Source organism: Diplodia corticola (genome assembly GCF_001883845.1).
Source record: "Diplodia corticola strain CBS 112549 chromosome Unknown scaffold48, whole genome shotgun sequence".
Lineage (NCBI taxonomy): Eukaryota > Fungi > Ascomycota > Dothideomycetes > Botryosphaeriales > Botryosphaeriaceae > Diplodia > Diplodia corticola.
The window spans coordinates 175345-191046 of NW_017971527.1; the positions used below are offsets into that span (position 1 = coordinate 175345).

General features: G+C 59.1%; 4 protein-coding genes across 4 annotated transcripts; 2 read left to right on the forward strand and 2 right to left on the reverse strand.

Annotated features, from left to right (window-relative positions):
* Window positions 1-518: 518 nt before the first annotated feature.
* On the forward strand, window positions 519-7794 carry BKCO1_4800054 (alpha-glucan synthase; the record flags this gene model as incomplete). Its single annotated transcript, XM_020276495.1, has 6 exons — window positions 519-872; window positions 928-1078; window positions 1133-1386; window positions 1440-6765; window positions 6819-7114; window positions 7165-7794. 6 exons carry the CDS (start codon window positions 519-521, stop codon window positions 7792-7794), a joined length of 7011 nt encoding a protein of 2336 aa, XP_020127688.1.
* A 1013-nt stretch (window positions 7795-8807) lies between these two features.
* On the reverse strand, window positions 8808-10190 carry BKCO1_4800055 (uncharacterized protein; the record flags this gene model as incomplete). Its single annotated transcript, XM_020276496.1, has 5 exons — window positions 8808-8935; window positions 8984-9177; window positions 9244-9298; window positions 9357-9728; window positions 9902-10190. The coding sequence occupies 5 exons, from the start codon at window positions 10188-10190 to the stop codon at window positions 8808-8810; spliced, it is 1038 nt and encodes a 345-aa protein (XP_020127689.1).
* A 305-nt stretch (window positions 10191-10495) lies between these two features.
* On the reverse strand, window positions 10496-11424 carry BKCO1_4800056 (carotenoid oxygenase protein; the record flags this gene model as incomplete). The annotated part of the gene is made up of 3 exons (XM_020276497.1): window positions 10496-11146; window positions 11214-11281; window positions 11352-11424. 3 exons carry the CDS (start codon window positions 11422-11424, stop codon window positions 10496-10498), a joined length of 792 nt encoding a protein of 263 aa, XP_020127707.1.
* Window positions 11425-12199: 775 nt separating this feature from the next.
* On the forward strand, window positions 12200-15538 carry BKCO1_4800057 (aldehyde dehydrogenase; the record flags this gene model as incomplete). Its single annotated transcript, XM_020276498.1, has 6 exons — window positions 12200-12319; window positions 12387-12399; window positions 12459-12959; window positions 13027-13649; window positions 13713-13970; window positions 14063-15538. 6 exons carry the CDS (start codon window positions 12200-12202, stop codon window positions 15536-15538), a joined length of 2991 nt encoding a protein of 996 aa, XP_020127690.1.
* Window positions 15539-15702: the final 164 nt, after the last annotated feature.

Here is a 15702-nt window from a genome sequence, read left to right on the forward strand (position 1 = left end):
CATGCTGCCGCGTTTCATTGGTGCCGCCGGCTTATTTGCCTGCTGGCTAGCTGCCATGAGCCTCGATCAGCCCGCGCCGGCCTCCTAGGCACGCCTGCTAGCCTGCTAGGGCTCGCCGTGTCTATCAATAGCACCGCGTCCGCGCCCGCTCTCCGCCGCGTGGATCCCAGCCCAGCCAGCCCAGCCAGCCGAGCTCTTCCCTGCCCGCCGACCGTCTTATCTTGCTGCTAGCAAAAGTCGCCCGTTTCTTCCAAGACCCGTTGATTCAACAATTGCTCCCGAACCGCCTCCCCGTCCCCTAACCCTCCCTCCCCCCCTGTTCGTATTGCGGTTATGCCTTTGCCGCAGAGCTGCACCATCAGGAGGAACTAGACCCAGCTCACCCGAGTCCTAAAGGCTCACGCCCGGCCCGGTGCTAACCGTTCTCCAATCCACTCCGCAGACGCAGTCCGAGTCTTCCCCCCCGACTCTCTGCGCCCTGCAGCCCTACACTCGCTTTCTCGTTTTTTCTTTGCATTATGGCGCGGTTGGGTCTTTCGTTCGCTACTTTCGCTCTCTGCTTCCTCCAGGCCCTCGCCCTGCCGTACCTGGAAGACTGGGCAGACTGGAACCTTAATACCCAGCAGGGCGAATCCGACCCGACCAAATACTGGGGAGAATGGGAGAACCATGACTTCCATCCCTCGCCCTCGAACTGGCGCATGCCCTTCTACACCCTCTTCCTCGACCGCTTCGTCAACGGCGACCCCTCCAACGACAACATCAATGGCACGCTCTTCGAGGTCGATCTCACCTCCAACCAGCTGCGCTATGGCGGCGACATTGAGGGGCTCATCGACACTCTGGACTACATCCATGGCATGGGCATCAAGGTGAGAGAGCTCCGTCCGCGCGCTGCGACTGCGCTGTGACTGACGCCGCCACCAGGGCATCTACATCGCCGGCAGCCCCTTCCTGAACCTGCCGTGGGCCGCCGACTCGTACTCGCCCACCGATCTGACAGTCTTGGACTGGCACTTTGGCAACATCACCGCCTGGCGCACCGCCATCACCGAGATCCACGATCGTGGCATGTATGGTACGGAATGATCTTCAACGATGCGCATGGCGATCGGTGCTGACCCGGACGCAGTGATCCTCGACAACACCATGTCCACCATGAGCGACCTCATTGGTTTCGACGGCTACCTCAACGGCACCGCGCCATTCAAGTGGGACGAACACACCGCCGTCTGGAAGACTTCGAGGCGCTATTGGGATTTCGACGTCTCCAACGAGGTTACCGAGGACTGCGCTTGGCCCAAGTTTTGGTCCAAGGACGCCACCATGGTTGGATCCAACGTGACGGACAACTTTGTGAAATGCAAGAAGTCCGAGTTCGATCTGGTGAGAGATTCCGCGCCCTGCGCTGCCTTGGCCTCGCCGCTGACCCCTTTCAGTTCGGAGATGTCGAGTCGTTCGGAACCTACCCCGAATACCAGAAGCAGCTGTCCAAGTTCTCCTTCGTCCAGGATCGTTTGAAGGAGTGGGAGCCGACCACGTTGACCAAGCTGAAGTTGTTTTCGTGCATCGCCATCAACATGCTTGACTTTGACGGTTTCCGTATCGACAAGCAGCTGACCATCACCCTGGAAGCCCAGGCCGAGTGGTCCCAGTCCATTCGTGAGTGCGCCGCCAAGGTGGGCAAGAAGAACTTCCTGATTTCGGGCGAAATCGTGTCGGACAACACTCTTGGTTCCGTCTACCTTGGCAGGGGCAAGGAGCCGCAGATGAAGTGGGCCACCAACGAGGAGGCCTTCACGGCCAACTCCAGCTGGCCAATGGCGCCTGCCGTGTACCAGCGCAACGAGAGCGCCGTCGACGCCTGGGCCTTCCATTACTCGGTCTACAGAAGTCTTCTGCGTTACTTGGGAGTCGACGGTATCTACGAGGCCGAGCGCGATATCCCCGTCGACTGGGTCGACGCGTGGAACGAGATGGTCAAGACCAACGACTTGGTCAACCCGAACACGGGCGAGTTTGACCCGCGCCACCTTTACGGAGCCACCAACCAGGACGTTTTCCGCTGGCCGGGCATCACGAACGGAACTGACAGGAATTTGGCTGGCCTCTTCGTTACGACCATGATCATGCCTGGAATTCCCCTGCTCTTCTTCGGCGAAGAGCAGGCTTACTACGTCCTCGAGAGCACTGCGGACAACTACATTTTCGGCAGACAGCCCTTGTCGTCGTCTCTTGCCTGGCAAGACCACGGCTGCTACACGATTCCTTTCACCAAGTACACCAACTTCCCGCTCGACAAGTCCCTGCACGGCTGCACTGACGACACTGTGAGCTACGATCACCGTGACCCCTCGCATCCTGTCAGGAACATCATCAAGCGCATGTACGAGCTCAGGTCTGCTTTCCCAACCCTCAACGATGGCTTTGAGCTCCAGAAGCTCTCAAACTTGACCGACTGGATTTATCTGCCTGGTTCCAAGGGCACCGGCACGGAAATGGGTCTCCGCAGCGTTGTCAGGATGCGCAATGAGGCTACTCAGGATTTCTCCAGCGACGATTCGGGTGCGGGTAACCAGCCGGTGTGGCTCATTTACACCAACGACAACTCCACGACTACCTATTCTTTCGATTGTTCGGATACGAACAAGTCGCTGGTGGCGCCTTTCGACACTGGCACCACTGTCAAGAACCTGTTTTACCCGTACGAAGAGTACACGCTCAAGTCGTCGCCCGTGAAGCTTGGCTTGGAGGACCAGACCGACTTCAACGGCTGTCTCGATTCCCTCGACATGAAGCAATGGGGCTTCAAGGCGCTCGTCCCGGTCGATGCTTTCGCTGATCCCAACCCCGTCATCACCAAGTTTGTGCCCGGTCACGACTATCGCCACGCGGCGACGTCGGAGAAGGAGGAGATCGACATCGAAATCCACTTCTCCCACGAAATGAGCTGTGACTCTCTCACCAAGGCCATTACCTTCACCTCGGATTCCGCCGACGGCTCTTCGCCAACCATTGACACTGGCAGTGTCAACTGCACGACGATGAGCAACAGCACCGAGTATGATTACAACGGCGCTATTCCCAGCGCGTGGAAGTACTCGGCAACGTTGAAGGACGTGGCACACGGTGTTCACCGCATCACCCTCACCAACGCCACCACCACGTCCGGCCTGAAGACTGGATCCAAGGACAACTTCATGATCCGCGTGGGTGAGGAGAACAACCCCATCACTTTCCCCAGGACCGCCAAGTTTTCGACGACTCTTGTGACTGGAACGACGGACAACCTGCTTGTTCACCACAACGCCGCCGGTGCCACCAAATTCCGTGCCTCGAGAGACTGGGGATCGTCGTGGACCGACTGGCTTGACTATACCGGTGACGACTACACCATGCCCGCGCTGAACTGGACCGGTACTTCGGCCCAGTCGTGGAGCGGCGAACACATCATCGTGCAGTACTGGGGTCGTCTCGTCGCCAGCAGCGCCCACCAGCAGGAGGGTGATCTGGACGGTGATTCGACTCGCGCGTTCCCGCACTTGTTCGTCAACGGCCCTTATAACCAGTATGGCTACGACGGCGGTCTCAAGAACACGGCGAATGTGAACACGAGCGGTCATTGGCATTTCGATCTGGCCACCGAGTGGCCGGCCAAGATCCAGTTCAACGTCTGGGGAATGAACCCCGATGGCAAGCCCGATCAGTCCTACATCTACGGCGACGTTGACGGAGACGGCGTTCTCGACCGTCTTCCTCCGTCTTCCCTGACCTCCAACACGGTGAACATCTCGTCGCTTCCGGGAAGCCCGTACACGGCGTACAAGCTTGCCGTGTCTTATGACGGCAAATCTCTGACGCTCATGCCCACCGGCCACATGGGCTACCAGCTGACGCTGTTCATTCTGCTCTGGATCGTTCCCGTCTTGACTGCCGCGGCCGTCATCTTCTCCTACACGAAGGCCTTCTACCAGGTCAAGTTCAACACCAACGGTGTCACGCAGGCGGCGAAGCAGTCGATTCCCCTCGCTCTTCGCCGCAGGCTCAAGCGCAAGGCCGAGTACGAGAAGGCCGCCATGGACTCTACCCCCAACCTGCAGGTCACCACTGCGCCCGGCTCTCCTGAAGTTTCTGCTCTCGCCGCCGAGGCTGGTGCTGGAAAGCGCCGCGCTGTTCTCATCGCCACCATGGAGTACGACATTGAGGACTGGGGCATCAAGATCAAGATCGGTGGTCTCGGTGTCATGGCCCAGCTGATGGGCAAGTCTCTTGGTCACCAGGATCTGATCTGGGTTGTTCCCTGCGTTGGCGGTGTCGATTACCCCGTCGATGAGGTGGCCGAGCCCATGTACATCACCATCATGGACAAGGTCTACCAGATCAACGTCGGCATCCACAAGCTCCGCAACATCACCTACGTTCTCCTCGACGCCCCCGTGTTCCGCCAGCAGACCAAGTCCGAGCCTTACCCGCCTCGTATGGACGACCTCGACAGCGGTATCTACTACTCTGCGTGGAACCAGTGTATCGCCGAAACCGTCAAGCGCTTCCCCCAGATCGATCTGTACCACATCAACGATTACCACGGAGCTCTGGCGCCGCTGTACCTCCTGCCCAACCTCATTCCCTGCGCTCTCTCGCTCCACAACGCCGAGTTCCAGGGTCTGTGGCCCATGAGGACACACACGCAGATCAAGGAAGTCTGCTCGGTTTTCAACCTGGACGACGAGATTGCCAAGCGTTACGTCCAGTTTGGTGAGGTCTTCAACTTGCTCCACGCCGCCGCCAGTTATCTGCGCATCCACCAGAAGGGTTTCGGTGCCGTCGGTGTCTCCAGGAAGTACGGTAAGCGTTCGTTTGCTCGTTACCCCATTTTCTGGGGTCTGCCGCAGATTGGTTCTCTCCCCAACCCGGATCCCACGGATACCGCCGAGTGGGACAGGAACGAGAAGATGCTCGAGGATGTGCCCGTCGACCCTGCGTACGAGGCTGGCCGTGGCGAGCTGAAGAGGCAGGCGCAAGAGTGGGCTGGCCTGGACCAAGATCCCCAAGCCGAGCTCTTTGTGTTCGTCGGTCGTTGGTCCATGCAAAAGGGTGTCGATCTCATCGCCGACGTGTTCCCGTCCATCCTCAAGAACTACCCCAAGGTGCAGCTCATTGCCATCGGTCCCGTTATCGATCTGTACGGCCGTTTCGCCGCCATCAAGCTGCAGAAGATCATGGAGCTGTTCCCCGGCCGCGTCTACTCCAAGCCCGAGTTCACCGCTCTTCCGCCTTTCATCTTCTCTGGTGCCGAGTTTGCCCTGATCCCGTCTCGTGACGAGCCCTTCGGTCTGGTCGCTGTCGAGTTCGGTCGTAAGGGTGCGCTTGGTGTTGGTGCGCGTGTCGGTGGTCTGGGTCAGATGCCCGGTTGGTGGTTCACGGTCGAGTCGATGACTCCCAAGCATTTGATCCGCCAGTTCAAGTCCGCCATGCACGATGCTCTCGCCTCCGACACCGAGACCAGGGCCAAGATGCGCGCTCGTTCGGCCAAGCAGCGTTTCCCCGTCGCCCAGTGGGTGGAGGACCTGGAGACTCTCCAGACGACGTGTATCAAGATCAACCACGAGCAGGGTGGCAAGCACAAGGGCCTCGGTCTCTCCTCGCCTTCGATGCTCAGTCTCTTCCAAAAGTCTCCCAAGGTATCGCCCAACGCCTCGCAACTTTCGTTTGGCATGGGCACGCCCGCTGGCTCGCGTCCCGTCTCTGCCGCACATCTCTCCGTTCCGCCGCACTCGCCAGGGCAACCCTCTCCTCGCCCCGACGACATCTACTCGCCTGCGTTCCACTCTCCTGCCTCATCCCCCGGCCAGAACGACGTTCTCCTGCCTCCTCCGCCGCTTTTGGGTGCCAATCTGGGCGTTGGTCACGACAGAGGAAGTGTGGCTAGTTTCAACACCACCTTCAGCAACTCGTCGGTTCTCAGTCTGGACACTGTCGTGGGCTCGCGTCATGACATGGCACTTCAGAAGGTTGACCCGTCCTTTACCGATGCCAACGGCTACTTCTCGAGAGAGTTCGAGAAGAGGCTGGAGAAGCTCAACCCAAGCACGTCGGAGAACCAACTGTGTATCGAAGACATCCTGGTCAAGAGCGAGAAGAAGTGGTTCAACACTTACCGCGACGCCAAGCTCGGCAAGACGCTGGATGACAGCTCCATGCTCTCGCTTGGGCTTCCCAACACGCGTCCTTCGAGTCCCGCTCCTTCTGGGATGAGGTCGGCCAGCGGCAGGGACAGTCCTTTCGGCGGCCGCGATACCATGACCGAGGGTGATGACAACAGCTACTCGTCGTACGACGACATGCACCCGCTGGGCGCCGGCTACGACACGCCCACGGGAATCAAGAAGCTCATGATGTACAAGATCGGCGAATGGCCCGTCTACTCGTTGTTCCTCGCCCTCGGCCAGATCATCGCCGCCAACTCGTACCAGGTGTCGCTGCTCTCCGGAGAAGTCGGCCAGTCGGCCACCACGCTCTACATCATCGCGACGATTTACGCAGTCTCTTCGGTTTTATGGTGGTATGGTTACAGGAGGCTCAAGTCCTACTACGTTCTCTCTATTCCGTTCTTGTTCTACGGCGCCGCCTTCTTCTGTGTTGGCATCGCTCCCTTTGCCACATCGTCGATTGGAAAGACTTGGGCGCAGCGTGTGGGATCCGGTCTTTACAGCGTCGCGTCTGCCAGCGGTTCGATCTACTTTGCGCTCAACTTCGGTGAAGAAGGTAAGCAAAACACGCGCTCCGACTTTTGCAAGCCAAGCTAACAGTCGCCATAGGTGGTGCTCCCATCAAGACTTGGGTTCTCCGCGCCTGTCTCGTCCAAGGCACGCAGCAAATCTACATCAGTGCCCTCTGGTACTGGGGATCTGCGCTCACCCAGCTTTCGGACCAGGGCGTGGAAACGCAGACTGCCACCCCCACGGCCGTCATTGCCGGTGTCTGCATCCCGTTGGCGTTCATCCTGTGGGCCGTTGGTACCATCATCTACCTCGGACTTCCCAACTACTACCGCCAGATTCCCGGTGACGTGCCTTCCTTCTACCGCTCGCTCTACCAGCGTAAGATCATCATGGTAAGTCATCTGTGTTCAAGCTGGGTCAACGGCTGCTAACGACTGCACAGTGGTTCTTCGTCACCGTCTTTGTCCAGAACTACTGGCTCGCCGCGCCTTACGGTCGCAACTGGCGTTTCCTTTGGACGACCAACCACGCCAGTGGCTGGCAGATCCTCCTCCTTGTCGTCTTCTTCTTCGTCGTCGTCTGGGCCGCGGCCTTTTGGTTCTTCGGCCGTCTTTCCAAGTCGCACTCCTGGATCCTCCCCATGTTCGCCATCGGCGTCGGCGCTCCCCGCTGGGCGCAGATGCTCTGGGGTGTGTCGGGCATCGCCAACTACATGCCCTGGGTGGGTAGTCAGCAGGCTTCTGCGCTCATCGCGCGTGCGCTCTGGCTGTGGCTGGGCGTGCTCGATGCGCTTCAGGGCGTCGGCTTCGGTATGATGCTCCTGCAGACCATGACTCGTTTCCACAACACCTTCTCCTTGATCGCCGCTCAATTCATCGGATCGGTGGCCACCATCATCGGCCGCGCGACCGCACCCGACCGTCTGGGACCTGCCTCGGTCTTCCCCAACTTCGCCATCACGGGCGTATCAGGTCTCAACAGCGCCAGCTTCTGGATCTGCTTACTGATGCAACTCGGCATCTGCGTCGGCTTCGCCACCTTCTTCAGAAAGGAGCAGCTCATGAAGCCGTAGAGCAAAAAACACATTACTCTGTCACGGCCACGGCATTTTTTCCGTTTTTTTGAAAGTCAAGCATTGCGGTTTTATCATGGGTCTTGTTCGGTCTTTGCAGGCTTCTCAAAAAGAGAAGTCGATACATACCAACGTTTGTGTTTATCTTTTTTTTTTTAAATATACTTATATACCTTGTACATAGACAACATCTAGAAAAAAGGTTTATAATGAACGAGGGCGGATGGGGATCTTTCAGACGGTGTTTGCGACAATTGTATGTGTGAAGAGGAGAGAGAGAGAGAGAGATAATTGGTTTCTGTTGTTTAGCTTTTGTTTTTCCTGTTGTTTCTAACGAGGACGACCACCCATGGTTTATATATCTGTATAGGCAACGTTCGCTTTTGTTTTTTGAGCGACTGTCTATAAAAAAAATCAAGATACCCTCTATTCTTTCCAAATCTGGTTCATCCATCTTCCTTGCCTTTCCCGTGTCGTGATTCTGAATTGATTTTTTTATTTGATGGAGCGGAGCTCGGTTGGTTCGATATTTGCTCTTTCCAACGACCTTTGGCTTTGTATGGTCACGTGGTGTGATGCTGTTTTTGTAGTCGAAGCGCCTCTCGGTCCTGGAGGCTTGTTGCCGCTGTTAGCTGTCGTTATGTGAGTAATCGAACGTACGCATGATACTGCACAGTGCTGATGACCCATGTTCACTTGTATGCGTGTATGCGTGTCACTTGGTGGATAGTGTGGGCCTCACCGGGAACGTTCCCCAGTGGCCAACATCAACAATCAATATTAGAAGTGTGGTCAGACAAGAGACATCGATAGCTTCATCGCACAATCATCTGACGCAACATCACTTGAAGCCTTTCGTATGCCACGTAAGTGGAGTGATTCGGTTCTTCCTTGCGCAGCATGATGACGCGGCCTTTACGTTGTGGCTCATAACAGACAAAACCAATGTTTAAGCGCAAGTCTAACTCTACGACTTTCTGAGAATGTACGTAGACCCTGGTATATTTGCGTCGTCACTCGTCCAGTGGCAACTTGAACAGTCTGATGGCGTTCCCTCTCCCGACTGCATTCTTTTCATCCTCGGCCAGATCGTTGGTTCTCCACCATTCCTGTCCCTCCTCGATGGTGTCATACGGCGTGTCTGAGACGTATGAGCATATACAGAGAGAGCAAGATCAGGCACGCTTACCTATCGCATAGAGGCACCTGTCCAAGCCAATTTCATAGATGCAATACTTGAGGCCGGCCGTGTTGAAGTTACCAGAGGTTGTGATGTGCACATTATGCTTGAAGTAGTACGTGTAGTCCTGTTTCGACGGCCGCGTCTTCCGCTTCTGTGGCTTGTTGAGCCAGTGATCGGCGCGCCAGAGGTTGAACGGGATGCTTTGACAAGCGTTCGTCAGCCAGATGATGCTCTCCTTCGTCGACGCAAAGCTCGAGCAGACTCACTTCTCTCCCAGATGCCCTGCGATTATCTGGACCCGGGGAAACCTGTCGAAGACGCCTTGCGGAAACGTCAGCACCATCCGACCACTCTTTCATACAGCGCAACGGGCTCTCACCACTCGAACAAACAGCATAGATATGCCAACTCAAATCCAAATGAAAGCTGCACCCAGCCCCCAGCATCTGGCTCCTCCCTTTATACGCCCCACCCGCACCCTGGCCCGTCCTCAACTCCTCCAACGGCGGGTACCGCGGGTGGAAATACACAGGCACGTCCAGCTCCTGCACCGTCCGCCAAAAGACGTCAAACTCGTCCGTGTCGTAGTACTTCCGCCCGGCTCCATCCGCACCGGTCGACTGCCAATCATTCACCAGGGCACCAAACATGCCCAGTTCGACGACGCAGCGACGCAGCTCGGCGGCCGCCTGCGCGGCGTCGTGCATCGACACGGCGGCGAGGGCCCCAAAGCGCTTCGGGTTCTTCTTCACTGTTTGTTTTCCAAAAACACCGCACGTCAGCCACCATTTGGATCGTCGGAATAAACACGCCCGCCCTATAACCGCCGGCTACCACCCACACCCACCACTCCAGTAGAGTACTACCACCACTGAGGCGGGTGCACGCGAGCGCCGCTCATACAATACGAACTCAGTCACTCACCCTCCCCAGCCAGCCAGTCATTCGCCTCCCGCGCCGTCCTCTCCGCGCCGTCCTTGTCGTGCTCCCCCTGCGCCCCCGGGCTCGTCAGGCTCAGCACCATGTACTCGACGCCCTCGGCGTCCATGGTCCGCAGCCGCGCGCCGTGGATGTCGCTCAGCCGCGCCCCGTGCGCCGCGACGCCGGCGTTGACGTCGGAGCCCGGCGCGAGGATGGGCTGCCATTGCGCGAGCGTGTGGTGCAGGGTGGGCGGGATGGTGGCTTCTTCGATGGCGATGGTCGGGCGGGGCATCTTGGGGGTGATGGAGGGGCGGGGCGGGGCGTGAGGTGGGGGTGAGGCGAGGTTTATATCTTTTTTTTTTGGAGAGGGCAGGACGGGGTCGGGCGGATGCAGCCGAGACTGAGAGCGAGGGGAAGGGGGAATGAGAGGGATGAGTACGGTTCAGTTTCGACGTATGGCGTGGGGATGCTTGGTGGGGTGGGTCTGCTGGAAGTTTGAGCGCTTCACTGACGTACTTGGTTGAATCTAGCTGGGCTTTTCATACGGATTCAAAGGCTCACAAGGAGGTTTACTATCTGGCTCTCATGCCTTCTAAACTAGCCGTCCTTCAACGACAAGGCCGGCTCTGCCGTCTTCACGTCCTCCCCATACGCCGGCGCCTTCAAATCGTCCTCGTCCACCTGCTCCCCCGTCACCGGATGCGTGTAGTGGAATGGGATACACCTCGTATCCGGCCACAGCATCTTCTGCTCGACCAGCTCATCCGGGCCCAGCGGGTCGTCCGGAAACGCCGTCTTCGCAAACGGCACGTAATTCTCCTTGGTCAGCGCCCAGCCGGTGGCGTGCTCGCCGTGCCAAAACGCAAAGTAGCGGTACTTCCAGATCTTCCACACGCCGCCCTCCTTGATGTACTCGTTCTCGTACACGCCGCCCTCCCACCACTGCCGCGGCGACGTGCCGTCGGCCCCGTGCCCGCGCGGGTGCGCGTCCGCCACGCTGCCGTGCACCCCGGCGCTCATCAGCGCCCGCCACCGGCCCCACGCCCGCTCGCCCGACGGATCCACGTCGATGATGTCTTGCATCATGGCGTGGTCCAGCAGGAACCCGTGCACCGGCCCGTTGCGCCCCCGCACGAAGTTTTGCGCGAACCGCTCGATGTACAGCCGCCGCACGCCGGCTTTGCCGCGGTAGCGCCCCCCGAGGAACTCGACGAATGTGCCGGGGTCGTCGGCGAAGAGGTCGACGACCTGTGACGTGTTTGCGGGTCGGCGACGGTTCATGTGTCGGAGGGAGGGGGTGGTGTGGCTTGCTTACCTGCTTGTACAGGCACTTGTCCAGGTAGTACCCGTACTTGTGGTGTAGCTTTCGCACTTCGGCCTCGTCTGGTGCGCGGGCTTGTCAGATGTCGTGCATGCGGACGCGAACGCGAACCCGTCTTGGATTCTCAAATACCTTGGACCTTGTTCAGCCGGTTGGTGAGCGCCTCGACCTGCGACTGCAGCTGGGCTACTTGGTTCTCGGCCATTTCTGTGCGAGGTTGTTACCAGGGAAGCCCTGATGATGGTCTGCAGGCTCTGCGGCGGATGGGGCGAGGGTGCGATACTCTTTATGGCGAACAAGGCTTCGGCTGGCAAATGGCGACATGGCGGAGGAGGCGCTGGCCTCCCCCGCTTGTGATGGGAGGATCGTTGCGCAGTGAACACTATGGGGGAAGTGTTCGGGACCATGATGCCGATGGGAGGTGCTGGGGTTCGTGTCGCGGATGAGCAGCCCCACCCCCGCATTCACTACCCTGCAGATCTGCCGTGTGTTATTCAGAATCTTTCCCCGCATGTTGTTAGTATGCGTGTTTCGTCAGTTCGCAAGATGGAGTGGCTCTCAAGGCCTTATTGGTGTCGAGATGGCGAATGGGCAGTTGAGGCGGCCTGTGAGAGAGTTGCGCAGGCCCCCGCGGAATGCATCATCATACTCTCATTTGATAAAGCTTGTCAGGAACGATGAGGCGTTACTTTGGTTGGAGGAGATTGATTGACTGTGCATCACCCTCCTTGGGGGACAAAGATGCAATCAACACGTCGTCCATCACAAAGTTTACGCAGAATAGAGTTCCAACTCCAAACACTCCGACCACGGGCGCTGCGAAGTAAAAAGCTGGTGATGCCGCGGATCAACAGACGACCCCTGCATTAGCTTCCCCGCATTATCAACCCTCTCCACAGCCGTCATGAACCCTCAGCTCGCACCTTCCTCCATCCCCATACACCCACCACGCACTTCTCGGAAGCATCGCACCCGCCGCCATGCCGACCACACAACCTGGCTCCGAGGCGGCCCCGGCAGGCGTCAAGAACAACAGGCAGAATGTGCGGAAGAAGCGAACAGCGGTGAGCTGTGACCGGTGCAAGAACCGCAAAACAAAGGTAAACATGCAGCTCCACTGCGCGCCGGTGCTATGTAGGAATCCTTCTGATGGGGTGTTCTCTTTAGTGCATAGATCCAGGTACATGGCATCTCCCCTCCCCTTCTTCGCCCGCACTGCTGACCCAACGACAAATGCAGTCCCCGGCCCTTGCCACTACTGCGCCAGCATCAACGCGCCGTGCAAGACGGACCTCAACCGCCGCAAGAAGCGGCCGTACTACCACGTCTCGGAAGAAGAGTACCGGTGCATGACGACCATCCTGCGGCACTACCTGCCGGAAGTCGAGTTCAACCTGCCGTCGCTCAAGGCCCTCTGCCAGCGGCTTGAAGGCCTCAGTGCAGCAGGCGATGATGATGAGAATGACGACGACGATTTTAGTGCTAGGCCTAGCCCGATGCCGATACCGATGCCGACTACGACTGCCACTCGCGACGGGGAAGAGGTCTTTGGCCCGGACGATCCACGACATCACGGCGACGGAACGATGGCCACGCCGCTCAATAATCCAAGCAGCAGTCCGGAGGAGCAGACGGCTGGCGGGAAGGAGGAAGAGGAGGAGGAGAAGGCCGGTATGCAGGAGATACAGGAGTTGCAGGAGCATCTGGGCTGTCTGATGATAGATTCGCGAGGAAACTACAGTAGGATTTGCCCCAGCACTCTGCTTTCCGTTTTATGATCATGCTGATATTTGGGTTGCAATAAAAGGACACGTCGGCACGGACTCGTCGATAGGATTCAACGCGGCGATCCGCATGATCAAGGGGAATAACCACCACCACCACCACAACGGAATGCACGAGGACCAGACGGAAGCTGACCACCCCAAAAATAACGCGCTACCAGAAAACATCATCATCCAGCCCCTGACTACAACCAGCCTGCCTCCGGCGACTCCAGAGAGCTCTGTGGGTGGCACCGAGTACAGCTACTCATGTCCTTCCTCTTCTTCTCCTCCCTCGTCTTGCTCGGGCGCCCACAACGCCGGCGTCTACCTCCCTCGGCTCGAACAAGCATCAGCGAGCATCCAACGCTACTTCGATGAAGTGCACTGCCTGTACTGGCTCTTCTCAACGGAACAGTTTCATGAGCGCGTGCACGAGACGTACATGACGGGCGGCATCCTCGCGGGTGCGTCGTGGATGTGCTGCTTGTATTCCATTTTCGCCATCGGCGGGAGCGGCGGCGGTGGAAGTGGCGTGGAGGGCGCCGGGCAGCAGCAGGGAGCACAGCAGAAGACGTCGGCAGAGTATCTGGTCATGGCGAAGGCGCTGGTGCCGCAGGTGGTCGACGAGGCGGATGTGGATAGCGTCAGGGCGCTGACACTGCTTGTATGATGTGCACCCCCGTTTTCGCAGCATGACCTGCACTGACACACCCTCGTTACGTCCCAGGCCCTCGCACTCCAAACCGAGTGCTACACCAACGCGGCATACCTCTACATCGGCACGGCCGTCCGCACAGCCTACTCGCTAGGCTTGCACGTGGAGAAGGCGGCGCCGCCTACGCGCGGGCGGCTGGAGCGCGAGCAGAACCGGCGCATATGGTGGACACTGTACCTGCTGGATTACGAGATGGCGCACCGCTACGGCAATCCGTGCGCTGTGATTGACGAGATGCAAGACGTGCAGGTGCAGATGCCGTCGGAACAGGTACGTGTGTCGTCTCCCCTTCTTCCGCCCACCTCACGTCTCAAGCCACCCGACTGACAGTCTCTCCCTCCCTCGTTCGCCCGCCCCACCAGATCCTCAGCCCCGGCCCCAACACCCCCCTCGGCTTCCTCGCCGCCTCCTCCACCCTCTGCGCCATCTCGCGCCACATCCGAACCGCCCTCCACAACCACCACCACCAAAAGGCCCCGGCCGCCACCACCACGACAACGACATCACAACCACCACCGAAAGCCCCGAACTCGACATCCCTCCCCACCCTCCTCACCACCCTCCACGCCTGGCACGCCTCCCTCCCGCCGCACCTCTCCGCCGCCGCACTCCCGCTCCACACGCCCCCCGCCCACCGCCGCGCCCTCGCCGTGCTGCACGCCCGCTACTGGGCCGCCGTCGTCTTGGCCACGCGGCCGTTCCTGCTGTCGACCGCGTTGGGCGCGTTGGGCCGGGGGGCCGGGGGGCGGCGGCGGCGGCGGCACTGCATGAGGCGATGGCGGCGGCGGGAACGGGAACGGGAACGGGAACGAGGAGAGGGTTGGGCTGGGGGTGATGAGTGGAGAGAGGGGGAGGGAGAGGGGCGCCGGACGGACGAGGAGGAGGTGGAGATGGAGATGGAGATGGACTTGGGACACTGCAGCTCGTCGTCGTCGTCGGCGGCGGCGGCGGCTGGTCGCTGCGCGTGCCGTCGTCGGAGTGGTGGAGGGGACGGCCTGCATGACGACGAGGACGCAGGCATGGCGTCGTCGTCGGTGGCTGAGAAGCGGCAGCAGCAGTGGCGGCGGCGGGGGTTTGCGGAGGAGATGTCGGCCACGTGTGTGGGGGCGGCGCGGAGGGGGTTGGATGTCATGCGGACGATGGTGAACAAAAGTGGTGGTGGTGATGCTGGTGGTGGTACTGGGTCATCTTCGCTGAGCAGTTTGGTTAATTTCGACTGCTCCAACTTGCTGGAGCTGGTGCAGGTGTTCCGGCTGGCGATGGTGTTGGACGAGGAGGAGGATGAAGACGATGAGGAGGAGCAGGAGGGCGAGGAGAAAGAGATGGAGGAGACGACATCAGCGGCACCGCGCGAACTGTCGTCATCGTCTAATTTCTCGCATGATAAGTCATGTTGCTGCGGTGTCGAAGAGGGCGGTGGTGCCAGCAGGACGAGTGCGCGGACAGGGGCAACTAAGATCAAGGAAATGTGGACGCAACGGATTCACGAGGCGGTGGAGATCATGCACGCCATGGAACCGGTGGGATGGACGGCAAGGGCGTTGCCTGAGCTCTCGGCGCAGCTGCGGGAGTGCGGGATTTTGGATGGAGAGGACTGGCGTGGTGGTGGCAATGGTGGCTGCGACGATGCTGAGCTAGCGCCACCGCTGGGCATGGAGGACATGATAAGGGATGCGATGACGGGGCAGCCGAGTGCAGGTTTTGGCGGCGTCGAGGGCATGGAAGCGGATGACAGTCTGGGGACACTGTTCTTTGGCGACGTCCTCGGCGACCCAACAGCTGCGTTCGGCGACACGATGGACAACAACATCTTGTTCCTGGACATCGACTTCGCCTGAGCGGCTCCACGGCTGAGCATGGCGTGATATTTTGTTCATGGCAAGCTCCGTGTCGGATGTGCATCGGATGTACGCAATCAAGCGACGGCCACCGCGGGGGCGGAGGCGCACCTGAGTCTGGCCGGTGGAAGTTGCCAGCGACATGTATCTAGTCCGAACTCCTG